Source organism: Oncorhynchus clarkii, chromosome 12 (genome assembly GCF_045791955.1).
Source record: "Oncorhynchus clarkii lewisi isolate Uvic-CL-2024 chromosome 12, UVic_Ocla_1.0, whole genome shotgun sequence".
In the NCBI taxonomy this organism is placed as follows: Eukaryota; Metazoa; Chordata; class Actinopteri; order Salmoniformes; family Salmonidae; genus Oncorhynchus; species Oncorhynchus clarkii.
The window spans coordinates 94643447-94671022 of record NC_092158.1 but is presented as its reverse complement, the minus strand read 5'-3'; the positions used below and the strand labels follow the sequence as shown (position 1 = coordinate 94671022).

Here is a 27576-nt window from a genome sequence, read left to right as displayed (position 1 = left end):
GGTAGTCTGACATCTCTCTGTCCTCAGAGGATACCCCATTCATCTGAGTGGTAGTCTGATATCTCTCTGTCCTCTGAGGATACCCCATTCATCTGAGTGGTAGTCTGATATCTCTCTGTCCTCAGAGGATACCCCATTCATCTGAAGTTCCTGAAGTGTGTTGAGTTCCCCTCTCCTCTTTTCCAAATAATAAAAGTGATCTGCTGTTCTCTTCTTTTTGCCCTTTTCACGCCATTGTTTCCTGGACGGCTTTCCTGAAGGCTCCTCTAGCCTTGTAAAATCATTCAATTTAGCTTCCTCATTAAGATCAAGATGCTCAATTTTAATTTATTTATCCTTTATTTAACTAGGCAAGTCAGTTAAGAACAAATTCTTATTTTCAATGACGGCCTAGGAACAGTGGGTTAACTGCCTTGTTCAGGGGCAGAACGACAGATTTTTACCTTGTCAGCTCGGGGATTTGATTTAGAAACCTTTGCGGTTACTGGTCCAACGCGCTAACCACTAGGCTGCGCCGCCCCAGTATCAACAACACAGTGAGCTACTGCTCTGATGCTGTTCTCTGTCTCCATAGCGACGACGCAGCCATGCCTCTCCGGGCCAACGGAACTCACCGGAACCAGGCTGAAGGTACGTGCAACGCTTCTCATTGGTCCTTCTGCTAACCGTTACTAGGTGGCTGTCAACCAATCCCCTTTCACATTGCCTCAGTCTGACCTCTAACCCCTGACCCCCAGGGTTAAACGAGGACCCCCAGTGTGGCCTGTCCTCCCCGCCTCCCCTCTCCCCTCTGGACTCCCCCCTCAGCATGGCTGACGTCAGCCTGGACACCACCGGAGAACTCACTGTAGAGGACGTCAGGGACTTCCTCACGTAAGATATTACAATAACACGTCATTTAACAGACGTTCTTATCCAGAGACTCAGTTATATTAACACGTTAGTCATTTAACAGACGTTCTTATCCAGAGACTCAGTTATATTAACATGTTAGTCATTTAACAGACGTTCTTATCCAGAGACTCAGTTATATTAACATGTTAGTCATTTAACAGACGTTCTTATCCAGAGACTCAGTTATATTAACATGTTAGTCATTTAACAGACGTTCTTATCCAGAGACTCAGTTACATTAACATGTTAGTCATTTAACAGGATCATCCTTGACTAAGGCCTGGTCTGTCTCTAGTGTTATAACAGCATCATAACATCCTTGACTAAGGCTTGGTCTGTCTCTAGTGTTATAACCGGATCATTCTTGACTAAGGCTTGGTCTGTCTCTAGTGTTATAACAGGATCATCCTTGACTAAGGCTTGGTCTGTCTCTAGTGTTATAACAGGATCATCCTTGACTAAGGCTTGGTCTGTCTCTAGTGTTATAAAAGCATCATCCTTGACTAAGGCTTGGTCTGTCTCTAGTGTTATAACAGCATCATAACATCCTTGACTAAGGCTTGGTCTGTCTCTAGTGTTATAACCGGATCATCCTTGACTAAGGCTTGGTCTGTCTCTAGTGTTATAACAGGATCATCCTTGACTAAGGCTTGGTCTGTCTCTAGTGTTATAACAGCATCATAACATCCTTGACTAAGGCCTGGTCTGTCTCTAGTGTTATAACAGCATCATCCTTGACTAAGGCTTGGTCTGTCTCTGGCGTTATAACAGCATCATCCTTGACTAAGGCCTGGTCTGTCTCTAGTGTTATAACAGCATCATCCTTGACTAAGGCTTGGTCTGTCTCTGGTGTTATAACAGCATCATCCTTGACTAAGGCCTGGTCTGTCTCTAGTGTTATAACAGGATCATCCTTGACTAAGGCCTGGTCTGTCTCTAGTGTTATAACAGCATCATAACATCCTTGACTAAGGCCTGGTCTGTCTCTAGTGTTATAACAGCATCATCCTTGACTAAGGCTTGGTCTGTCTCTAGTGTTATAACATCATAATCCTTGACTAAGGCTTGGTCTGTCTCTAGTGTTATAACAGCATCATAACATCCTTGACTAAGGCCTGGTCTGTCTCTAGTGTTATAACATCATCATCGTTGACTAAGGCTTGGTCTGTCTCTAGTGTTATAACAGCATCATCCTTGACTAAGGCCTGGTCTGTCTCTAGTGTTATAACAGCATCATCCTTGACTAGGGCTTGGTCTGTCTCTAGTGTTATTACAGGATCATCCTTGACTAGGGCCTGGTCTGTCTCTAGTGTTATAACAGCATCATAACATCCTTGACTAAGGCTTGGTCTGTCTCTAGTGTTATAACAGCATCATAACATCCTTGACTAAGGCCTGGTCTGTCTCTAGTGTTATAACATCCCTGACTAAGGCCTGGTCTGTCTCTAGTGTTATAACAGCATCATCCTTGACTAAGGCCTGGTCTGTCTCTAGTGTTATAACATCCCTGACTAAGGCCTGGTCTGTCTCTAGTGTGGATGTAATCACGGCCACCTGGTGAGGTTAGCATAGGGCTAAATGTGCCAGGTTATGTAATGGGAACAGCTAGCATAGGGCTAAATGTGCCAGGTTATGTAATGGGAACAGCTAGCGTAGGGCTAAATGTGCCAGGTTATGTAATGGGAACAGCAAGCGTAGGGCTAAATGTGCCAGGTTATGTAATGGGAACAGCTAGCGTAGGGCTAAATGTGCCAGGTTATGTAATGGGAACAGCTAGCGTAGGGCTAAATGTGCCTGGTTATGTAATGGGAACAGCTAGCGTAGGGCTAAATGTGCCAGGTTATGTAATGGGAACAGCAAGCGTAGGGCTAAATGTGCCAGGTTATGTAATGGGAACAGCTAGCGTAGGGCTAAATGTGCCTGGTTATGTAATGGGAACAGCTAGCGTAGGGCTAAATGTGCCAGGTTATGTAATGGGAACAGCTAGCGTAGGGCTAAATGTGCCAGGTTATGTAATGGGAACAGCTAGCATAGGGCTAAATGTGCCTGGTTATGTAATGGGAACAGCTAGCGTAGGGCTAAATGTGCCTGGTTATGTAATGAGAACAGCTAGCATAGGGCTAAATGTGCCTGGTTATGTAATGGGAACAGCTAGCGAAGGGCTAAATGTGCCTGGTTATGTAATGGGAACAGCTAGCATAGGGCTAAATGTGCCAGGTTATGTAATGGGAACAGCTAGCATAGGGCTAAATGTGACAGGTTATGTAATGGGAACAGCTAGCATAGGGCTAAATGTGCCTGGTTATGTAATGGGAACAGCTAGCATAGGGCTAAATGTGCCTGGTTATGTAATGGGAACAGCTAGCATGTAGCCTTTGATCACATGAGTCTGTGTCAATGATTTTAATTGGCTGATGCTTAAACGTAAACTTTTTATAATATTCGTAAGTATGGACCCCTAGGTTCTTGGGAAATGGGCAGGGACACACTCAGACACGTCAGCACAAATACATGGTCATTTTATTCACGTGCGTGTGTGTGTGTGTGTGTAGTTCCGTGGACGAGGTAGAGAATAACTTGAGGAACATCACAGAGGAGGACGGATGCTCTCTAGGAGTCCTGATCACCTGACCAGGTAACGACACACTATACACGTTATACACACACACCCACACGTTATTTATACACACACATTATACCCCCCTACCCCAGGGTTCTCCTCGTTATACCCCATTACCCCAGGGTTCTCCTCATTATACCCAGGGTTCTCCTCATTATACCCAGGGTTCTCCTCATTATACCCCCCTACCCCAGGGTTCTCCTCATTATACCCCCCTACCCCAGGGTTCTCCTCATTATACCCCCTACCCCAGGGTTCTCCTCATTATACCCAGGGTTCTCCTCATTATACCCCCCTACCCCAGGGTTCTCCTCATTATACCCCCTACTCCAGGGTTCTCCTCATTATACCCCCCTACCCCAGGGTTCTCCTCATTATACCCAGGGTTCTCCTCATTATACCCCCTACCCCAGGGTTCTCCTCTTTATACCCCCCTACCCCAGGGTTCTCCTCATTATACCCAGGGTTCTCCTCATTATACCCCCCTACCCCAGGGTTCTCCTCATTATACCCCCTACCCTAGGGTTCTCCTCATTATACCCCCCTACCCCAGGGTTCTCCTCATTATACCCCCCTACCCCAGGGTTCTCCTCATTATACCCAGGGTTCTCCTCATTATACCCCCCTACCCCAGGGTTCTCCTCATTATACCCCCCTACCCCAGGGTTCTCCTCATTATACCCCCCTACCCCAGGGTTCTCCTCATTATACCCCCCTACCCCAGGGTTCTCCTCATTATACCCCCTACCCCAGGGTTCTCCTCATTATACCCCCCTACCCCAGGGTTCTCCTCATTATACCCCCTACCCCAGGGTTCTCCTCTTTATACCCCCCTACCCCAGGGTTCTCCTCATTATACCCAGGGTTCTCCTCATTATACCCCCACTGTAATTATGTTCCGGCCCCCTGACCATCAGCTCTCCTCTCCCCCCTCTCTTGCTCTCCTCTCTCCCCCCTCTCTTGCTCTCCTCTCTCCCCCCTCTCTAGTTCTCCTCTCTCCCCCCTCTCTAGCTCTCCTCTCTCCCCCCTCTCTAGCTCTCCTTTCTCCCCCCTCTCTAGCTCTCCTCTCTCCCCCCTCTCTAGCTCTCCTCTCTCCCCCCTCTCTAGCTCTCCTCTCTCCCCCCTCTCTAGCTCTCCTCTCTCCCCTCTCTCTAGCTCTCCTCTCTCCCCTCTCTCTTGCTCTCCTCTCTCCCCTCTCTCTAGCTCTCCTCTCTCCCCCCTCTCTAGCTCTCCTCTCTCCCCTCTCTCTAGCTCTCCTCTCTCCCCTCTCTCTTGCTCTCCTCTCTCCCCTCTCTCTAGCTCTCCTCTCTCCCCCCTCTCTAGCTCTCCCCTCTCTCTTGCTCTCCTCTCTCCCCCCTCTCTAGCTCTCCTCTCTCCCCCCTCTCTAGCTCTCCCCTCTCTCTTGCTCTCCTCTCTCCCCTCTCTCTTGCTCTCCTCTCTCCCCTCTCTCTAGCTCTCCTATCTCCCCCCTCTCTAGCTCTCCCCTCTCTCTAGCTCTCCTCTCTCCCCTCTCTCTAGCTCTCCTCTCTCTCTAGCTCTCCTCTCTCCCCCCTCTCTAGCTCTCCTCTCGCCCCCCTCTCTAGCTCTCCTCTCTCCCCTCTCTCTTGCTCTCCTCTCTCCCCTCTCTCTTGCTCTCCTCTCTCCCCTCTCTCTTGCTCTCCTCTCTCCCCTCTCTCTTGCTCTCCTCTCTCCCCTCTCTCTAGCTCTCCTCTCTCCCTCCTCTCTAGCTCTCCTCTCTAGCTCTCTTCTCTCTTCCTTAAATATCTAGTCTGTTGCCCTCTGGTGGACACATCATGTGACCATTCCATTTTGATCCCAGAGATGCTAGAAGGCCAAGTGTGTTGATGTCTGTCTGTCCACCAGGTCTGTCTGTGTTGAGGAGTGAAACCTGTTCTGTTCCAGACCTACTATAGATGTCTGTCTGTCCTTCCAACAGGTCTGTCTGTGTTGAGGAGTGAAACCTGCTCTGTTCTAGACCTACTATAGATGTCTGTCTGTCCTTCCAACAGGTCTGTCTGTGTTGAGGAGTGAAACCTGCTTTGTTCCAGACCTACTACAGATGTCTGTCTGTGTTGAGGAGTGAAACCTGCTTTGTTCCAGACCTACTATAGATGTCTGTCTGTGTTGAGGAGTGAAACCTGCTTTGTTCCAGACCTACTATAGATGTCTGTCTGTCCTTCCAACAGGTCTGTCTGTGTTGTGGGAGGATCTGGACTACAGACAGACATCATGGGATGCTACCTGCCACTCCTCCTCCTCTCCTCCCCCCCCATCACGGCCTTCCAGTCCTGGGGTTGTTGGACTGACCATGTGACCACTTCGGCTACTGAGGAAAGGACTGAAGAACGTCATGATGAACTGTTATCTAACCACTAACACACTACACCTAGTCAACACGTTGGGATGGACCTCCTCTTCATCCCTCCTCTATCCCTTTATCCCTCCTCCATCCCTCCTCTATCCCTACTTCATCTATCCCTCCCTCCATCTGTGAACTTAATGTTGAGTAGAGAGATGCCTAACACAGTGAAGTAAACAATATTACCTTTCCCCAGTATTACATGTTATTAACATGAAGGAACTAACCACGAAGGCTTTTCTATTGATGATGTTGCTATAGATACACTATGTTTTCTATACGTCTGATCAATGCTATTTTATATTCTAGGTAGTCTGGAGCGCTAAGCTAACGGTCTGTCTAGAGCTAACGGTTAGCTAACGGTCTGTCTAGAGCTAACGGTTAGCTAACGGTCTGTCTAGAGCTAACGGTCTGTCTAGAGCTAACGGTTAGCTAACGGTCTGTCTAGAGCGAACGGTTAGCTAACGGTCTGTCTAGAGCTAACGGTTAGCTAACGGTCTGTCTAGAGCTAACGGTTAGCTAACGGTCTGTCTAGAGCTAACGGTTAGCTAACGGTCTGTCTAGAGCTAACGGTTAGCTAACTGTCTGTCTAGAGCTAACGGTTAGCTAACTGTCTGTCTAGAGCTAACGGTTAGCTAACTGACTGTCTAGAGCTAACGGTTAGCTAACTGACTGTCTAGAGCTAACGGTTAGCTAACTGACTGTCTAGAGCTAACGGTTAGCTAACTGTCTGTCTAGAGCTAACGGTTAGCTAACTGTCTGTCTAGAGCTAACAGTTAGTTAACTGCTACCTGTCAAGAGCCCACTGTCTGTCTAGAGCTAACGGTTAGCTAACTGTCTGTCTAGAGCTAACAGTTAGCTAACTGCTACCTGTCAAGAGCTGTCTAGAGCCAACTGTCTGTCTAGAGCTAACGGTTAGCTAACTGTCTGTCTAGAGCTAACAGTTAGCTAACTGCTACCTGTCAAGAGCTGTCTAAAGCCAACTGTCTGTCTAGAGCTAACAGTTAGCTAACTGCTACCTGTCTAGAGCCAACTGTCTGTCTAGAGCTAACGGTTAGCTAACTGTCTGTCTAGAGCTAACGTTTAGCTAACTGTCTGTCTAGAGCTAACTGTCGGCTAAATGCTATCTGTCAAGAGCGCTAACTGAATTGTTTTAATAATGGAAGGAATTCAGGCCAGCTGAATCTCAATAGTCTGAAGATGCTTCCTCTCGTCTCCTCACCTCTCCTTCGTCTGCGCAGGAAAACGGTATAAAGAATATATGATGAGGGAATTCGGTTTCAGGTGACCAGGTCTTTCAGATCAGAAGGAGGAGAAGACAAGCTACTTTAGACTGTTGGGACGCTGTCTGGGTGAAGCAGTGTGTTCTGGGTAACAGAGGAGGACCCTATCACAAGTCAACAATTATTTTAACCTTTTTAAAAAACTTTTACAGTGTAAAATATCTTTAGGTTGGGACCCAGAGGAGACGAGACAGGTTCTATCAAACGATCAGAGAACGTAGAACCTGTCACCATAGTTAACGCTAAGCAGTATAATGTGGTTGGGTCAGGGGACCTCTGTGTTAAAGGGACCTCATTAAGGACTGTAGCAGAGCAGAGAGGAGGGTCTGTCTCCGCCTGCCTCACTCACTAACCACTCGTAGCCATGGGAACCAGGACCAGAGTCTCTGTTTCCTGTAGAGTTCTGATCCTCTAGTGGTGCTGAAGGAGAATGTTAATAAAGTATTTACTCCTAAACACCTGTCTGTCTGTCTGTCTGTCTGGTGGCTTCATGTCTGTCTGTCTCTCTCTCTCGTGGCTTCATGTCTGTCTGTCTGTCTGTCTGGTGGCTTCATGTCTGTCTGTCTGTCTCTCTCTCTCGTGGCTTCATGTCTGTCTGTCTCTGTCTGGTGGCTTCATGTCTGTCTGGACCTCCTGTCTAACGACGGGCCATTCTGGGATGTTAGATGGTTCCTCATCCTGACCGTAGTCTACAGGCCAGGAGCAACTGGGATGTTAGATGGTTCCTCACCCTGACCGTAGTCTACAGGCCAGGAGAAACTGGGATGTTAGATGGTTCCTCACCCTGATGTTAGATGGTTCCTCATCCTGATTGTAGTCTACAGGCCAGGAGAAACTGGGATGTTAGATGGTTCCTCACCCTGATCGTAGTCTACAGGCCAGGAGAAACTGGGATGTCAGATGGTTCCTCACCCTGACCGTAGTCTACAGGCCAGGAGAAACTGGGATGTTAGATGGTTCCTCATCCTGACCGTAGTCTACAGGCCAGGAGAAACTGGGATGTTAGATGGTTCCTCACCCTGATCGTAGTCTACAGGCCAGGAGAAACTGGGATGTCAGATGGTTCCTCACCCTGACCGTAGTCTACAGGCCAGGAGAAACTGGGATGTTAGATGGTTCCTCATCCTGACCGTAGTCTACAGGCCAGGAGAAACTGGGATGTTAGATGGTTCCTCACCCTGATGTTAGATGGTTCCTCATTCTGACTGTAGTCTACAGGAGAAACTGGGATGTTAGATGGTTCCTCACCCTGACCGTAGTCTACAGGCCAGGAGAAACTGGGATGTTAGATGGTTCCTCATCCTGACCGTAGTCTACAGGGCAGGAGAAACTTGGATGTTAGATGGTTCCTCATCCTGACCGTAGTCTACAGGAGAAACTGGGATGTTAGATGGTTCCTCATCCTGACCGTAGTCTACAGGAGAAACTGGGATGTTAGATGGTTCCTCACCCTGACCGTAGTCTACAGGACAGGAGAAACTGGGATGTTAGATGGTTCCTCATCCTGACCGTAGTCTACAGGCCAGGAGAAACTGGGATGTTAGATGGTTCCTCACCCTGATCGTAGTCTACAGGCCAGGAGAAACTGGGATGTCAGATGGTTCCTCACCCTGACCGTAGTCTACAGGCCAGGAGAAACTGGGATGTTAGATGGTTCCTCATCCTGACCGTAGTCTACAGGCCAGGAGAAACTGGGATGTTAGATGGTTCCTCACCCTGATGTTAGATGGTTCCTCATCCTGACTGTAGTCTACAGGAGAAACTGGGATGTTAGATGGTTCCTCACCCTGACCGTAGTCTACAGGCCAGGAGAAACTGGGATGTTAGATGGTTCCTCATCCTGACCGTAGTCTACAGGGCAGGAGAAACTTGGATGTTAGATGGTTCCTCATCCTGACCGTAGTCTACAGGAGAAACTGGGATGTTAGATGGTTCCTCACCCTGACCGTAGTCTACAGGCCAGGAGAAACTGGGATGTTAGATGGTTCCTCACCCTGACCGTAGTCTACAGGCCAGGAGAAACTGGGATGTTAGATGGTTCCTCACCCTGACCGTAGTCTACAGGCCAGGAGAAACTGGGATGTTAGATGGTTCCTCATCCTGACCGTAGTCTACAGGGCAGGAGAAACTTGGATGTTAGATGGTTCCTCATCCTGACCGTAGTCTACAGGAGAAACTGGGATGTTAGATGGTTCCTCACCCTGACCGTAGTCTACAGGACAGGAGAAACTGGGATGTTAGATGGTTCCTCATCCTGACCGTAGTCTACAGGCCAGGAGAACCTGGGATGTTAGATGGTTCCTCATCCTGATGTCAGATGGTTCCTCACCCTGACCGTAGTCTACAGGAGAAACTGGGTTTGTTTTTCTATAAAAAACAGCCACTTTTTTTAGTGATGTCAAAACAAATAATGAATGAATTAGAGTTGATTAATAATAATAAATAATTAGTTGATTCAACTGTATTTAATTATTTAGTTTGACTTCAAGGTGATTTGCCCTTTTTTAAACGGCAGCGTCCAGCTCTAGGAAGAGTCTTAGTGGTTCCAATCTTCTTCCATTTCAGAATGATGGAGGCCACTGGGTTCTTGGGGACTTTCAATGCTGCAGAAATGTTTTGGTACCCTTCCCCAGATCTGTGCCTCGACACAATCCTGTCTCGGAGCTCTACAGACAATTCCTTCAACCCCATGGCTTGGTTTTTGCTCTGACGTGCACTGTCAACTGTGGGACCTTATATAGACAGGTGTGTGCCTTTCTAAATCATGTCCAATCAATTGAATTTACCACAGGTGGACTCCAATCAAGTTGTAGAAACATCTCAAGGATGATCCATGGAAACAGGAAGCACCTGAGATCAATTTGGAGTCTCATAGTAAAGGGTCTGAATACTTATTGTACCAGTCTACAGTTTGGACACTACTCACACTAGTTTGGCTACTCATTTCAGGGTTTCAAAGTTCTTGACATTTTCCGTATTGACTGACCTTTATGTCTTAAAGTAATGATGGACTGTCGTTTCTCGTTGCTTATTTGAGATCTTCTTGCCATAATATGGACTTGGTCTTTTACCAAATAGGGCTGTCTTCCGTATACCCCCCCCCAACCTTGTCACAACACAACGGATTGGCTCAAACAAATTAAGAGACAGGATTGATTTTAACAAGGCACACCTGTTAATTGACGTGACTAGCATTCCAGGTGACAACCTCATGAAGCTGGTTGAGAGAATGCCAAGAGTGTGCAAAGCTGTCGAAGCAAAGGGCGGCTACTTTGAAGAATTTTAAATATATATTTTTTGGTTACTGCATGATTCCATGTGTGTTATTCCATAGTTGTGATGTCTTCACTATTATTCTACAATGTAGAAAAGAGTCAAAATAAAGACCCGTGGAAGAGTCACTTGGCTGGTGCTGTATATAAATAAGGCATTTGTCAAAACATTTCTCAAAACCTGTTTCTCTTTGTCATTATTGGGTATAGAATTTTATTTTATTTTATTTAACCAGGTAGGCTAGTTGAGAACAAGTTCTCATTTACAACTGCGACCTGGCCAAGATAAAGCATAGCAATTCGACACAAACAATACAGAGTTACACATAGAAATAAACAAAACACAGTAGAACAAAAGAAAACAAGTCTATATACAGTGAGTGCAAATGAGGTAAGATAAGGAAATAAATAGGCCATGGTGGCGAAGTAATTACTATATAGCAATTAAACACTGGAACGGTAGATTGCCGATTGAACATTTTTTTAAATCTATTTTAGAACAAGGCTGTAATGTAACAAAATGCGGCTCCCGAGTGGCGCGAGACACTGCATCTCAGTGCAAGAGGCAGTACCTGGTTCGAATCCAAGCTGCATCACATCTGGCCGTGATTGGGAGTCCCATAAGGCGGCGCACAATTGGCCCAGCGTCGTCAGGGTTTGGCCGTCGTCGTAAATAAGAATGTTTTTACTTACTTGATAATATCTGTTGGAAAAAAGTTTGGATGTTGCTACACACATAACCTACTTGTTAACAAAATTAAGGAAGTTTCCTTTAAAATTATTCATAAATATTATCCTGCCAACCACTATATGAAGAAGTTGAAGGAAAACATCAACTCAAATTGCTCCTTTTGTAATGACCACCCAGAAACAGTGTTGCATCTTTTTTGGCATTGTATGCATGTAAGAAAACTGTGGCAAGACATCAGTAGGTTTATAATTGAACACATTTCTGAAGATTTTACACTATTGTGGAGAGATGTACTGTTTGGATTCTTTACATACAATAGAAATAAGCGGAATAATTTTTATGTCATTAATTTCATTATTCTTTTGGCCAAATTTCATATACACAAATGTAAATTTACAAACAGAAAACCACATTTTCGTAACCTACAAAAATAAATTGAACTGTATTTTAAGACAGTTAAATGCTCTACTAACAAAAAAGCTGTTAGAATTGTAAGTATATGCATGTCCCTTAAGGTCCTTGTGTAATTGTAATGTGATATTGTGCCCCGCCCCCAGCTCGATTGTCCATAGTTTGTAATCTATGTATGCTTGTGTTCCCTCATGTGCTTTATGTATTGATTTGAAATTAATCAAAATAAAAAACTGTGCAGGGGTCCTGTTAATTCAGAGTTGGCTTTAGCCTGGGAACTGCTAGGTTTTCCTGTTACGGAGAGATTAAAGCGTCGCAAACAGACAAGACACCGTGTGGAACCGAACGAACCACTTTACGACACATGGACCTGTTTGACGACACGGCCAACTATTGCGTCATGCGTCGGGTTCAAATGGTTACGTCTTAGTCTGCGCGCCAGAAGAATGTAGTTATCTACATCTGTTAATGATCCTCAGCAACAACCACACGGCCGTGACGGCGTTTACAGGGGAATCACATTAAGCCATGGAATGATGTCTATACCAGCAGCCTTTCTATAACGCATGGGTCAGAGTAACGTGTTATAATTATTTCATGAATTACAGGTTCTGTTCAAGTGCATCATTGCTCTCTGCTCAGTTTGGCAGCTGCTCACGTGGGAGTTGCCGGTATACTTCACGGTTTTATCGTTTTTTCTGCAGTTTTGTTGAAGCTCATTCCGCAACACACGACGCAACGCTGTCCGTTACCGACTTGTTATTCCCACTCGCCGCTGTCATCAAACTAACCACAAGTTCTCATCTAATGGACTCATGTTAACCACAAGTTCTCACTGAGCTCAGTTGTCATGAAACCCAAATACAGCGATGAGTTTCTCTCTTTCATACAAACGTATGAGGAGCATCCAGAGTTTCTCTCTTTCATACAAACGTATGAGGAGCACCCAGAGTTTCTCTCTCTTTCATACAAACGTATGAGGAGGATCCAGAGTTTCTCTCTCTTTCATACAAACGTATGAGGAGCGCCCAGAGTTTCTCTCTCTTTCATACAAAGGTATGAGGAGCGTCCAGAGTTTCTCTCTCTTTCATACAAAGGTATGAGGAGCGCCCACAACGTGTTTTGTGTGTGGAAGTGCTTAGTAATGAGTCTCTGATAACAAACACATTTAATAAAACGACACGTCCTGATCAAACATCCACATCATGATGGTAAACGCAGAGTTATTTCAGAACAGGACAGAATGATTCAGGAAACTGGGCTTCGACTTTGGACCAGTCAGTCAACTAGCAAGACATTGTTGTCATTTTATAACGGGTGATGATCAGCAGAAATAAGGAACTAACTAACTCTCTCAGTAGATGTGACTTCCTCTTTCTAACAAATCCCCTGGTCTTGTACACAGATGATATCTAACATTCACCAAAGCAAGCTACTGGTAGTTCAACCCTTAGTAACAGAACAGATGGAATATGATCAGGCCTACTGTACATCTGACTGTAGAAATGACTGTTGAAAACTAGTCTAGGTTGGAACTGTTGCTGTTAAAATACAATAATAATTGTTATTCTGAACTGGAATAAACTGATTGAAGCAAGATGCTTTTTGAGGCAAACAGGAAGTTTGAGAGATCTCCAGGGTTATCTATCCGTGAGAGAATAGGTTTGGTTGTGGAGACCAGAGAGATCTCCAGGGTTATCTATCCCTGAGATAATGGGTTTGTTCATCTACAACAGGAAGTGGTCTCCTGCCTGACTGAGAACCCACTCACACAGTTCTGGGTTGTTCATCAGGAAGTGGTCTCCTGACTGAGAACCCACTCACACAGTTCTGGGTTGTTCATCAGGAAGTGGTCTCCTGCCTGAGAACCCACTCACACAGTTCTGGGTTGTTCATCAGGAAGTGGTCTCCTGACTGAGAACCCACTCACACAGTTCTGGGTTGTTCATCAGGAAGTGGTCTCCTGACTGAGAACCCACTCACACAGTTCTGGGTTGTTCATCAGGAAGTGGTCTCCTGCCTGACTGAGAACCCACTCACACAGTTCTGGGTTGTTCATCAGGAAGTGGTCTCCTGCCTGACTGAGAACCCACTCACACAGTTCTGGGTTGTTCATCAGGAAGTGGTCTCCTGCCTGACTGAGAACCCACTCACACAGTTCTGGGTTGTTCATCAGGAAGTGGTTTCCTGCCTGACTGAGAACCCACTCACACAGTTCTGGGTTGTTTGTCTACAACAGTTCCAATCTAGACAGATATGTAAGAGTGTTTTTAATGGGGGAAATAAGGTTAAAACAAGTCATTTACACTGAGTGGACAAAACGTTAGGAACTGCAATACCCCTGAAAAATCAGACTTTTTTTTCCCGCCACAGCAGGTTGAATAGATGTAAATGACCTTGAAAAGCAAAGTCAACTTGAGACCAGGTAGCAGACAGACAGCAGATTCAGTGAAACTTTATTCTCATATAAAATCCATAAATAGTGTGTGCAAGTGACAGCGTGCACAATTACAGCCAGGCGTGCGCACGTTGAGCTGCTGCAGTACAGTAGAAGATGGCAGTACAGTAAATATACATCTATATCTGGTATTACAAAAATCTACGGCAAGGCCCGGACCAATCACTGAAACGCAAAACAGAAATACAGATTCCTCTCTCTGTGTCTGGGATGTCAGAACGGCCACGTCGTTGCCACGGAGATCCTGAGAGGGAGGGAGGAGAGGGGGGGCAGGAAGGGTAAAGGGAGGGTGACGGGGGAGAGGGGAATCAAGCAGGTAAAACGCTGATATGATAAAGCCAACATAGACACAGCTTTGTCCTAAAGACCGTGGCCATGTAGAGTGGACATGTCTACGCGAGCGCAGTCTTGAAGGCGCCCCAGCCGTGGAAGCATCGTGTGAAGCAGTGTGGCTCGTTTCCCTTCCTGACCAGACGCAGCTTCCTGGGGGTCTCCGTCTCCTTAGAACGCATGTGCTGGATGTAGACCTAGAGGAGACAAAACCACCTTCATTATGTCCACATGGAACAATCTGACCTGCGGAAGTGGTGCTGACAGCATCTAGACACAGTAAAACAATAGACTGACAGAATGTCATCTAGACACAGTAAAGATCTAGTAACACAATAGACTGACATCTATACACAGTAAAGATATAGTAAAACAATAGACTGACAGAATGACATCTAGACACAGTAAAACAATAGACTGACAGAATGTCATCTAGACACAGTAAAGATATAGTACAATAATAGACTGACATCTAGACACAGTAAAGATATAGTAAAATAATAGACTGACATCTAGACACAGTAAAGATCTAGTAAAACAATAGACTGACAGAATGTCATCTAGACACAGTAAAGATATAGTACAACAATAGACTGACAGAATGACACAGTAAAGATCTAGTAAAACAATAGACTGACAGAATGACATCTATACACAGTAAAGATCTAGTAAAACAATAGACTGACAGAATGACACAGTAAATATCTAGTAAAACAATAGACTGACAGAATGACACAGTAAAGATATAGTAAAACAATAGAATGACATCTAGACACAGTAAAGATATAGTACAACAATAGACTGACAGAATGACACAGTAAAGATCTAGTAAAACAATAGACTGACAGAATGACATCTAGACACAGTAAAGATATAGTAAAACAATAGACTGACAGAATGACATCTATACACAGTAAAGATCTAGTAAAACAATAGACTGACAGAATGACATCTAGACACAGTAAAGATCTAGTAAAACAATAGACTGACAGAATGACACAGTAAAGATCTAGTAAACCAATAGACTGACAGTATGACACAGTAAAGATCTAGTAAAACAATAGACTGACAGAGTAAAGATCTAGTAAAACAATAGACTGACAGAATGACACAGTAAAGATCTAGTAAAACAATAGACTGACAGAATGTAATCGAGACACAGTAAAGATATAGTAAAACAATAGACTGACAGAATGACACAGTAAAGATCTAGTAAAACAATAGACTGACAGAATGACACAGTAAAGATCTAGTAAAGAAATAGACTGACAGAATGACACAGTAAAGATATAGTAAAACAATAGACTGACAGAATGACACAGTAAAGATATAGTAAAACAATAGACTGACAGAATGTCATCTATACACAGTAAATCATGAAAGGGTGGCCAGGGTTCAATCCCATCACTCTGTCTCCTGTGCTCCATTTAAAGGTAATTGAGCCAACATGTGCAGGGTTCACTGTGAATGTGGTCTTGGAACAGGAACATTGCCTTTAAATGGATCATAGCTGACAAAGTGGGATCGGATTCAATTCCAGCCTCAAAATCATTACAGTAGAGGAGCGAGGGGGTCACATCTCTTACCTGGCAGGCTTTGAGGCTGAGTTTAATTTCTACCTGGCTGGTCTGAGTTCCCACCCACATGTACACCTGACAGAGAGAGAGACAGGAAACACTATTACGGGTGTAGTGTCCAGGCCCTGTATACAGACAGACGGGTGTAGTGTCCAGGCCCTGTATACAGACAGACGGGTGTAGTGTCCAGGCCCTGTATACAGACAGACGGGTGTAGTGTCCAGGCCCTGTATACAGACAGACGGGTGTAGTGTCCAGGCCCTGTATACAGACAGACGGGTGTAGTGTCCAGGCCCTGTATACAGACAGACGGGTGTAGTGTCCAGGCCCTGTATACAGACAGACGGGTGTAGTGTCCAGGCCCTGTATACAGACAGACGGGTGTAGTGTCCAGGCCCTGTATACAGACAGACGGGTGTAGTGTCCAGGCCCTGTATACAGACAGACGGGTGTAGTGTCCAGGCCCTGTATACAGACAGACGGGTGTAGTGTCCAGGCCCTGTATACAGACAGACGGGTGTAGTGTCCAGGCCCTGTATACAGACAGACGGGTGTAGTGTCCAGGCCCTGTATACAGACAGACGGGTGTAGTGTCCAGGCCCTGTATACAGACAGACGGGTGTAGTGTCCAGGCCCTGTATACAGACAGACGGGTGTAGTGTCCAGGTGTATATAGACAGACGGGTGTAGTGTCCAGGTGTATATAGACAGACGGGTGTAGTGTCCAGGTGTATATAGACAGACGGGTGTAGTGTCCAGGCCCTGTATACAGACAGACGGGTGTAGTGTCCAGGTGTATATAGACAGACGGGTGTAGTGTCCAGGTGTATACAGACAGACGGGTGTAGTGTCCAGGTGTAAATAGACAGACGGGTGTAGTGTCCAGGTGTATATAGACAGACGGGTGTAGTGTCCAGGTGTATATAGACAGACGGGTGTAGTGTCCAGGTGTATATAGACAGACGGGTGTAGTGTCCAGGTGTATATAGACAGACGGGTGTAGTGTCCAGGTGTATACAGACAGACGGGTGTAGTGTCCAGGTGTATACAGACAGACGGGTGTAGTGTCCAGGTGTATACAGACAGACGGGTGTAGTGTCCAGGTGTATACAGACAGACGGGTGTAGTGTCCAGGTGTATATAGACAGACGGGTGTAGTGTCCAGGTGTATATAGACAGACGGGTGTAGTGTCCAGGTGTATATAGACAGACGGGTGTAGTGTCCAGGTGTATATAGACAGACGGGTGTAGTGTCCAGGTGTATATAGACAGACGGGTGTAGTGTCCAGGTGTATATAGACAGACGGGTGTAGTGTCCAGGTGTATATAGACAGACGGGTGTAGTGTCCAGGTGTATACAGACAGACGGGTGTAGTGTCCAGGTGTATACAGACAGACGGGTGTAGTGTCCAGGTGTATACAGACAGACGGGTGTAGTGTCCAGGTGTATATAGACAGACGGGTGTAGTGTCCAGGTGTATATAGACAGACGGGTGTAGTGTCCAGGTGTATATAGACAGACGGGTGTAGTGTCCAGGTGTATATAGACAGACGGGTGTAGTGTCCAGGTGTATATAGACAGACGGGTGTAGTGTCCAGGTGTATACAGACAGACGGGTGTAGTGTCCAGGTGTATACAGACAGACGGGTGTAGTGTCCAGGTGTATACAGACAGACGGGTGTAGTGTCCAGGTGTATACAGACAGACGGGTGTAGTGTCCAGGTGTATACAGACAGACGGGTGTAGTGTCCAGGTGTATATAGACAGACGGGTGTAGTGTCCAGGTGTATATAGACAGACGGGTGTAGTGTCCAGGTGTATATAGACAGACGGGTGTAGTGTCCAGGTGTATATAGACAGACGGGTGTAGTGTCCAGGTGTATATAGACAGACGGGTGTAGTGTCCAGGTGTATATAGACAGACGGGTGTAGTGTCCAGGTGTATATAGACAGACGGGTGTAGTGTCCAGGTGTATATAGACAGACGGGTGTAGTGTCCAGGTGTATACAGACAGACGGGTGTAGTGTCCAGGTGTATACAGACAGACGGGTGTAGTGTCCAGGTGTATACAGACAGACGGGTGTAGTGTCCAGGTGTATATAGACAGACGGGTGTAGTGTCCAGGTGTATATAGACAGACGGGTGTAGTGTCCAGGTGTATATAGACAGACGGGTGTAGTGTCCAGGTGTATATAGACAGACGGGTGTAGCGTCCAGGTGTATATAGACAGACGGGTGTAGTGTCCAGGTGTATATAGACAGACGGGTGTAGTGTCCAGGTGTATATAGACAGACAGGTGTATTGTCCAGGTGTATATATAGCTAGTCCCACCTCTTTGCCATTGTCCAGTAGCATGATGTCATCGTCGGCCAGGTCGTCCTGACAGAAGTCAGAACATTTCTCAGACACGGCGAAGTATCCCTTCTCATTGGAGCAGCGGAACAGTCTGGCGTACTTCATATAGTCAGCGTCCTCGTCGTATACCTTCTGACAGCCAATCCCCACCCAGAAGAAGTTTTCCGGCTCCTCCCCCTCGTTGATCACCTAGGAGACAGGAGCTCCGGGTCAAAGCAGGTTCTTACCATAGAATTATAATGATGTTTATCAGACAAACAGCCACGGTCAGAGGTTCCATGTTAACCAGTCAAACTGCCATGGTCAGAGGTTCCATGTTAACCAGTCAAACTGCCTCGGTCAGAGGTTCCATGTTAACTAGTCAAACTGCCACGGTCAGAGGTTCCATGTTAACCAGTCAAACTGCCTCGGTCAGAGGTTCCATGTTAACCAGTCAAACTGCCATGGTCAGAGGTTCCATGTTAACCAGTCAAACTGCCTCGGTCAGAGGTTCCATGTTAACCAGTCAAACTGCCTCGGTCAGAGGTTCCATGTTAACCAGTCAAACTGCCACGGTCAGAGGTTTCATGTTAACCAGTCAAACTGCCTCGGTCAGAGGTTCCATGTTAACCAGTCAAACTGCCTCGGTCAGAGGTTCCATGTTAACCAGTCAAACTGCCTCGGTCAGAGGTTCCATGTTAACCAGTCAAACTGCCACGGTCAGAGGTTCCATGTTAACCAGTCAAACTGCCACGGTCAGAGGTTCCATGTTAACCAGTCAAACTGCCACGGTCAGAGATTCCATCCATGTTAACCAGTCAAACTGCCACGGTCAGAGGTTCCATCCATGTTAACCAGTCAAACTGCCACGGTCAGAGGTTCCATGTTAACCAGTCAAACTGCCATGGTCAGAGGTTCCATGTTAACCAGTCAAACTGCCTCGGTCAGAGGTTCCATGTTAACCAGTCAAACTGCCACGGTCAGAGGTTCCATGTTAACCAGTCAAACTGCCACGGTCAGAGATTCCATCCATGTTAACCAGTCAAACTGCCACGGTCAGAGGTTCCATCCATGTTAACCAGTCAAACTGCCACGGTCAGAGGTTCCATGTTAACCAGTCAAACTGCCATGGTCAGAGGTTCCATGTTAACCAGTCAAACTGCCTCGGTCAGAGGTTCCATGTTAACCAGTCAAACTGCCACGGTCAGAGGTTCCATGTTAACCAGTCAAACTGCCACGGTCAGAGGTTCCATCCATGTTAACCAGTCAAACTGCCACGGTCAGAGGTTCCATGTTAACCAGTCAAACTGCCACGGTCAGAGGTTCCATGTTAACCAGTCAAACTGCCACGGTCAGAGGTTCCATGTTAACCAGTCAAACTGCCACGGTCAGAGGTTCCATCCATGTTAACCAGTCAAACTGCCACGGTCAGAGGTTCCATGTTAACTAGTCAAACTGCCACGGTCAGAGGTATACCTGTAACAGACAGGTATAACAGACAGGTGTACCTGTTTGCTGTAGGTATAACAGACAGGTATAACAGACAGGTGTAACAGACAGACAGGTGTAACAGACAGGTGTAACAGACAGGTGTAACAGACAGGTGTACCTGTTTGCTGTAGGTATAACAGACAGGTATAACAGACAGGTGTACCTGTTTGCTGTAGGTATAACAGACAGGTATAACAGACAGGTGTAACAGACAGACAGGTGTAACAGACAGGTGTAACAGACAGGTATAACAGACAGGTGTAACAGACAGGTGTAACAGACAGGTGTAACAGACAGGTGTACCTGTTTGCTGTAGGTATAACAGACAGGTATAACAGACAGGTGTAACAGACAGCCAGGTATAACAGACAGACAGGTGTAACAGACAGACAGGTGTAACAGACAGCCAGGTATAACAGACAGGTGTAACAGACAGCCAGGTATAACAGACAGGTATAACAGACAGGTGTAACAGACAGACAGGTGTAACAGACAGGTGTAACAGACAGGTATAACAGACAGGTGTAACAGACAGGTGTAACAGACAGGTGTAACAGACAGGTGTACCTGTTTGCTGTAGGTATAACAGACAGGTATAACAGACAGGTGTAACAGACAGCCAGGTATAACAGACAGACAGGTGTAACAGACAGACAGGTGTAACAGACAGCCAGGTATAACACACAGGTGTAACAGACAGCCAGGTATAACAGACAGACAGGTATAACAGACAGACAGGTATAACAGACAGCCAGGTATAACAGACAGCCAGGTATAACAGACAGACAGGTGTAACAGCCAGGTATAACAGACAGACAGGTATAACAGACAGGTGTACCTGTTTGCTGTAGGTATAACAGACAGACAGGTGTAACAGACAGGTATAACAGACAGGTGTACCTGTTTGCTGTAGGTATAACAGACAGGTATAACAGACAGGTGTAACAGACAGACAGGTGTAACAGACAGGTGTAACAGACAGGTATAACAGACAGGTATAACAGACAGGTATAACAGACAGGTGTAACAGACAGGTGTAACAGACAGGTGTAACAGACATGTATAACAGACAGGTGTACCTGTTTGCTGTAGGTATAACAGACAGGTATAACAGACAGGTGTAACAGACAGACAGGTGTAACAGACAGGTATAACAGACAGGTATAACAGACAGGTGTAACAGACAGGTATAACAGACAGGTATAACAGACAGGTGTAACAGACAGGTGTAACAGACAGGTGTAACAGACAGGTGTAACAGACAGGTATAACAGACAGGTGTAACAGACAGACAGGTGTAACAGACAGGTGTAACAGACAGGTATAACAGACAGGTGTAACAGACAGCCAGGTATAACAGACAGACAGGTGTAACAGACAGACAGGTGTAACAGACAGCCAGGTATAACAGACAGGTGTAACAGACAGCCAGGTATAACAGACAGACAGGTATAACAGACAGACAGGTATAACAGACAGCCAGGTATAACAGACAGCCAGGTATAACAGACAGCCAGGTATAACAGCCAGGTATAACAGACAGACAGGTATAACAGACAGGTGTACCTGTTTGCTGTAGGTATAACAGACAGACAGGTGTAACAGACAGGTATAACAGACAGGTGTACCTGTTTGCTGTAGGTATAACAGACAGGTATAACAGACAGGTGTAACAGACAGCCAGGTATAACAGACAGGTATAACAGACAGACAGGTAAAACAGACAGGTGTACCTGTTTGCTGTAGGTATAACAGACAGACAGGTGTAACAGACAGGTGTAACAGACAGGTATAACAGACAGGTATAACAGACAGACAGGTATAACAGACAGGTGTAACAGACAGGTATAACAGACAGGTGTAACAGACAGGTGTAACAACAGACAGGTGTAACAGACAGGTAACAGACAGACATAACAGTAACAGACAGGGTAACAGACAGGTGTAACAGACAGGTATAACAGACAGGTATAACAGACAGGTGTAACAGACAGGTGTAACAGACAGGTGTAACAGACATGTATAACAGACAGGTGTACCTGTTTGCTGTAGGTATAACAGACAGGTAAAACAGACAGGTGTAACAGACAGACAGGTATAACAGACAGCCAGGTATAACAGACAGGTATAACAGACAGGTATAACAGACAGACAGGTATAACAGACAGGTATAACAGACAGGTGTACCTGTTTGCTGTAGGTATAACAGACAGGTATAACAGACAGGTGTAACAGACAGACAGGTATAACAGACAGGTGTAACAGACAGGTATAACAGACAGGTATAACAGACAGGTGTAACAGACAGACAGGTATAACAACAGACAGGTGTAACAGACAGGTATAACAGACAGGTATAACAGACAGGTATAACAGACAGGTGTACCTGTTTGCTGTAGGTATAACAGACAGGTATAACAGACAGGTGTAACAGACAGCCAGGTATAACAGACAGGTATAACACACAGGTGTAACAGACAGACAGGTATAACAGACAGGTGTAACAGACAGACAGGTATAACAGACAGGTATAACAGACAGCCAGGTATAACAGACAGGTATAACAGACAGGTGTACCTGTTTGCTGTAGGTATAACAGACAGGTATAACAGACAGGTGTAACAGACAGACAGGTATAACAGACAGGTGTAACAGACAGACAGGTATAACAGACAGGTATAACAGACAGGTGTAACAGACAGACAGGTATAACAGACAGGTGTAACAGACAGGTATAACAGACAGGTATAACAGACAGGTGTACCTGTTTGCTGTAGGTATAACAGACAGGTATAACAGATAGGTGTAACAGACAGCCAGGTATAACAGACAGGTGTAACAGACAGACAGGTATAACAGACAGGTATAACAGACAGGTATAACAGACAGCCAGGTATAACAGACAGGTATAACAGACAGGTGTACCTGTTTGCTGTAGGTATAACAGACAGGTATAACAGACAGGTGTAACAGACAGCCAGGTATAACAGACAGCCAGGTATAACAGACAGACAGGTATAACAGACAGACAGGTATAACAGAGACAGGTATAACAGACAGACAGGTATAACAGACAGACAGGTATAACAGACAGACAGGTATAACAGACAGACAGGTGTAACAGACAGGTGTAACAGACAGGTGTAACAGACAGGTGTAACAGACAGGTGTAACAGACAGGTATAACAGACAGGTGTAACAGACAGGTGTAACAGACAGGTGTAACAGACAGGTATAACAGACAGGTGTAACAGACAGCCAGGTATAACAGACAGACAGGTGTAACAGACAGACAGGTGTAACAGACAGCCAGGTATAACAGACAGGTGTAACAGACAGCCAGGTATAACAGACAGACAGGTATAACAGACAGCCAGGTATAACAGACAGCCAGGTATAACAGACAGCCAGGTATAACAGCCAGGTATAACAGACAGACAGGTATAACAGACAGGTGTACCTGTTTGCTGTAGGTATAACAGACAGACAGGTGTAACAGACAGGTATAACAGACAGGTGTACCTGTTTGCTGTAGGTATAACAGACAGGTATAACAGACAGGTGTAACAGACAGCCAGGTATAACAGACAGGTATAACAGACAGACAGGTAAAACAGACAGGTGTACCTGTTTGCTGTAGGTATAACAGACAGACAGGTGTAACAGACAGGTGTAACAGACAGGTGTAACAGACAGGTGTAACAGACAGGTATAACAGACAGGTATAACAGACAGGTATAACAGACAGGTGTAACAGACAGGTGTAACAGACAGGTGTAACAGACAGGTGTAACAGACAGGTGTAACAGACAGGTATAACAGACAGGTGTAACAGACAGGTGTAACAGACAGGTGTAACAGACATGTATAACAGACAGGTGTACCTGTTTGCTGTAGGTATAACAGACAGGTAAAACAGACAGGTGTAACAGACAGACAGGTATAACAGACAGCCAGGTATAACAGACAGGTATAACAGACAGGTATAACAGACAGACAGGTATAACAGACAGGTATAACAGACAGGTGTACCTGTTTGCTGTAGGTATAACAGACAGGTATAACAGACAGGTGTAACAGACAGACAGGTATAACAGACAGGTGTAACAGACAGGTATAACAGACAGGTATAACAGACAGGTGTAACAGACAGACAGGTATAACAGACAGGTGTAACAGACAGGTATAACAGACAGGTATAACAGACAGGTATAACAGACAGGTGTACCTGTTTGCTGTAGGTATAACAGACAGGTATAACAGACAGGTGTAACAGACAGCCAGGTATAACAGACAGGTATAACACACAGGTGTAACAGACAGACAGGTATAACAGACAGGTGTAACAGACAGACAGGTATAACAGACAGGTATAACAGACAGCCAGGTATAACAGACAGGTATAACAGACAGGTGTACCTGTTTGCTGTAGGTATAACAGACAGGTATAACAGACAGGTGTAACAGACAGACAGGTATAACAGACAGGTGTAACAGACAGACAGGTATAACAGACAGGTATAACAGACAGGTGTAACAGACAGACAGGTATAACAGACAGGTGTAACAGACAGGTATAACAGACAGGTATAACAGACAGGTGTACCTGTTTGCTGTAGGTATAACAGACAGGTATAACAGATAGGTGTAACAGACAGCCAGGTATAACAGACAGGTGTAACAGACAGACAGGTATAACAGACAGGTATAACAGACAGGTATAACAGACAGCCAGGTATAACAGACAGGTATAACAGACAGGCTGTGTACCTGTTTAACAGACAGCCAGGTATAACAACAGACAGGTATAACAGACAGGTGTAACAGAGACAGGTATAACAGACAGACAGGTATAACAGACAGACAGGTATAACAGACAGACAGGTATAACAACAGACAGGTATAACAGACAGGTGTACCTGTTTGCTGTAGGTATAACAGACAGACAGGTATAACAGAGACAGGTATAACAGACAGACAGGTATAACAGACAGACAGGTATAACAGACAGACAGGTATAACAGACAGACAGGTATAACAGACAGGTGTACCTGTTTGCTGTAGGTGTCATCAAACATAGAGTTCATGATGTCTTCCGCCAGTTTGGCCTCATCAGGATCAGCAGCCCGGCCCACCCAGGTATACACTATGCCCTGGTTGTCTGTGCTCTCAAACGGCACCTACACACACACACACACACACACAGGCACACAGGCACACAGGCACACACACTATTAAGCTACTTACATTTTACACTCAATTAAAGTTCTGACAGGTTAAAGGTTTCTTTCAGTGTGATATGTCCTGTTATCGAGGTCAGAGGTCAGTGTGTCTCAGGTATATAACTGACCTTGAGGATGAAGCAGAACTCTGAGTTCAGGTTACTGGAGTCCGTTCCTATCTGGATGGTCCTGGAGAGAGGAGAGGGAGAAGGGAGAGGAGAGCAAGGGGAGAAAGAGGGAGAGAGAGAGAGAGGAGAGGGAGAGAGAGAGGGAGAAAGAGGGCAAGAGAGGAGAGGGAGAAAGAGGGCGAGGAGAAAGGAGAGCTTCAGTTGGGTTTACTCTTCCTCCATTGAAAAACAACGTCTCCTCGTCACAGCCGTTCTAGTGTCACGTACCTGGTTTACAGTTTGAGTACAGAGTCCTGCCATTGGTGCTGTGTGGTAGAGGGGGTGTGTACCTGGTACAGAGAGTCCTGCCATTGGTGCTGTGTGGTAGAGGGGGTGTGTACCTGGTACAGAGAGCCCTGCCATTGGTGCTGTGTGGTAGAGGGGGTGTGTACCTGGTACAGAGAGCGCTGCCATTGGTGCTGTGTGGTAGAGGGGGTGTGTACCTGGTACAGAGAGTCCTGCCATTGGTGCTGTGTGGTAGAGGGGGTGTGTACCTGGTACAGAGAGCGCTGCCATTGGTGCGTATGTGGTAGAGGGGGTGTGTACCTGGTACAGAGAGCCCTGCCATTGGTGCTGTGTGGTAGAGGGGGTGTGTACCAGGTACAGAGAGTCCTGCCATTGGTGCTGTGTGGTAGAGGGGGTGTGTACCTGGTACAGAGAGTCCTGCCATTGGTGCTGTGTGGTAGAGGGGGTGTGTACCTGGTACAGAGAGTCCTGCCATTGGTGCTGTGTGGTAGAGGGGGTGTGTACCTGGTACAGAGAGTCCTGCCATTGGTGCTGTGTGGTAGAGGGGGTGTGTACCTGGTACAGAGAGTCCTGCCATTGGTGCTGTGTGGTAGAGGGGGTGTGTACCTGGTACAGAGAGTCCTGCCATTGGTGCTGTGTGGTAGAGGGGGTGTGTACCTGGTACAGAGAGCCCTGCCATTGGTGCTGTGTGGTAGAGGGGGTGTGTACCTGGTAGAGAGAGCCCTGCCATTGGTGCTGTGTGGTAGAGGGGGTGTGTACCTGGTACAGAGAGTCCTGCCATTGGTGCTGTGTGGTAGAGGGGGTGTGTACCTGGTACAGAGAGCCCTGCCATTGGTGCTGTGTGGTAGAGGGGGTGTGTACCTGGTACAGAGAGTCCTGCCATTGGTGCGTATGTGGTAGAGGGGGTGTGTACCTGGTACAGAGAGTCCTGCCATTGGTGCTGTGTGGTAGAGGGGGTGTGTACCTGGTACAGAGAGCGCTGCCATTGGTGCGTATGTGGTAGAGGGGGTGTGTACCTGGTACAGAGAGTCCTGCCATTGGTGCTGTGTGGTAGAGGGGGTGTGTACCTGGTACAGAGAGTCCTGCCATTGGTGCTGTGTGGTAGAGGGGGTGTGTACCTGGTACAGAGAGTCCTGCCATTGGTGCTGTGTGGTAGAGGGGGTGTGTACCTGGTAGAGAGAGCCCTGCCATTGGTGCTGTGTGGTAGAGGGGGTGTGTACCTGGTAGAGAGAGCCCTGCCATTGGTGCTGTGTGGTAGAGGGGGTGTGTACCTGGTACAGAGAGCGCTGCCATTGGTGCTGTGTGGTAGAGGGGGTGTGTACCTGGTAGAGAGAGCCCTGCCATTGGTGCTGTGTGGTAGAGGGGGTGTGTACCTGGTACAGAGAGTCCTGCCATTGGTGCTGTGTGGTAGAGGGGGTGTGTACCTGGTACAGAGAGTCCTGCCATTGGTGCTGTGTGGTAGAGGGGGTGTGTACCTGGTAGAGAGAGCCCTGCCATTGGTGCGTATGTGGTAGAGGGGGTGTGTACCTGGTACAGAGAGCGCTGCCATTGGTGCTGTGTGGTAGAGGGGGTGTGTACCTGGTACAGAGAGCGCTGCCATTGGTGCTGTGTGGTAGAGGGGGTGTGTACCTGGTACAGAGAGTCCTGCCATTGGTGCTGTGTGGTAGAGGGGGTGTGTACCTGGTACAGAGAGTCCTGCCATTGGTGCTGTGTGGTAGAGGGGGTGTGTACCTGGTACAGAGAGCCCTGCCATTGGTGCTGTGTGGTAGAGGGGGTGTGTACCTGGTACAGAGAGCGCTGCCATTGGTGCGTATGTGGTAGAGGGGGTGTGTACCTGGTACAGAGAGCGCTGCCATTGGTGCGTATGTGGTAGAGGGGGTGTGTACCTGGTACAGAGAGCGCTGCCATTGGTGCTGTGTGGTAGAGGGGGTGTGTACCTGGTACAGAGAGCGCTGCCATTGGTGCGTATGTGGTAGAGGGGGTGTGTACCTGGTACAGAGAGCGCTGCCATTGGTGCGTATGTGGTAGAGGGAGGGCTGGGCGGCATCGATCTTCTGTTTCCTCTTCCCTTTATGAACGATGAACTTCCTCTTGAAGTGAGACAGGAACTTGAGGTTCTCCTGCTGCTGAGTCATACGGACCACCTACAGAGAACAGATATATTAGGTACCGACTGTACAAAACATTAGGAACCTCAAGCTTCCCAGGGACGTCTAGT

The 27576-nt window shown here is 46.5% G+C and overlaps 2 protein-coding genes across 3 annotated transcripts in view; one reads left to right on the top strand and one right to left on the bottom strand.

Annotated features, from left to right (window-relative positions):
• The window catches only part of LOC139421684 (LLGL scribble cell polarity complex component 1), a 75411-nt gene extending 67782 nt beyond the window's left edge, over positions 1-7629 (top strand). The window contains exons 21-24 of the mRNA XM_071172775.1: positions 575-630; positions 738-873; positions 3447-3529; positions 5701-7629. Of these exons, the coding sequence (XP_071028876.1) occupies positions 575-630; positions 738-873; positions 3447-3525 (271 nt within the window). The 3' untranslated portion in view covers positions 3526-3529; positions 5701-7629. The remainder of the gene's footprint in view (positions 1-574; positions 631-737; positions 874-3446; positions 3530-5700) is intronic.
• A 6340-nt stretch (positions 7630-13969) lies between these two features.
• LOC139421683 (FLII actin remodeling protein) overlaps positions 13970-27576 on the bottom strand; it is a 76498-nt gene continuing 62891 nt past the window's right edge. For both annotated transcript variants that reach the window (XM_071172773.1, XM_071172774.1), the window contains 6 exons: positions 27348-27502; positions 25074-25134; positions 24775-24903; positions 18230-18442; positions 15905-15970; positions 13970-14515 (listed from right to left, as the gene is read on the bottom strand). In XM_071172773.1, the coding sequence (XP_071028874.1) occupies positions 14381-14515; positions 15905-15970; positions 18230-18442; positions 24775-24903; positions 25074-25134; positions 27348-27502 (759 nt within the window). In that variant the 3' untranslated portion in view covers positions 13970-14380. The remainder of the gene's footprint in view (positions 14516-15904; positions 15971-18229; positions 18443-24774; positions 24904-25073; positions 25135-27347; positions 27503-27576) is intronic.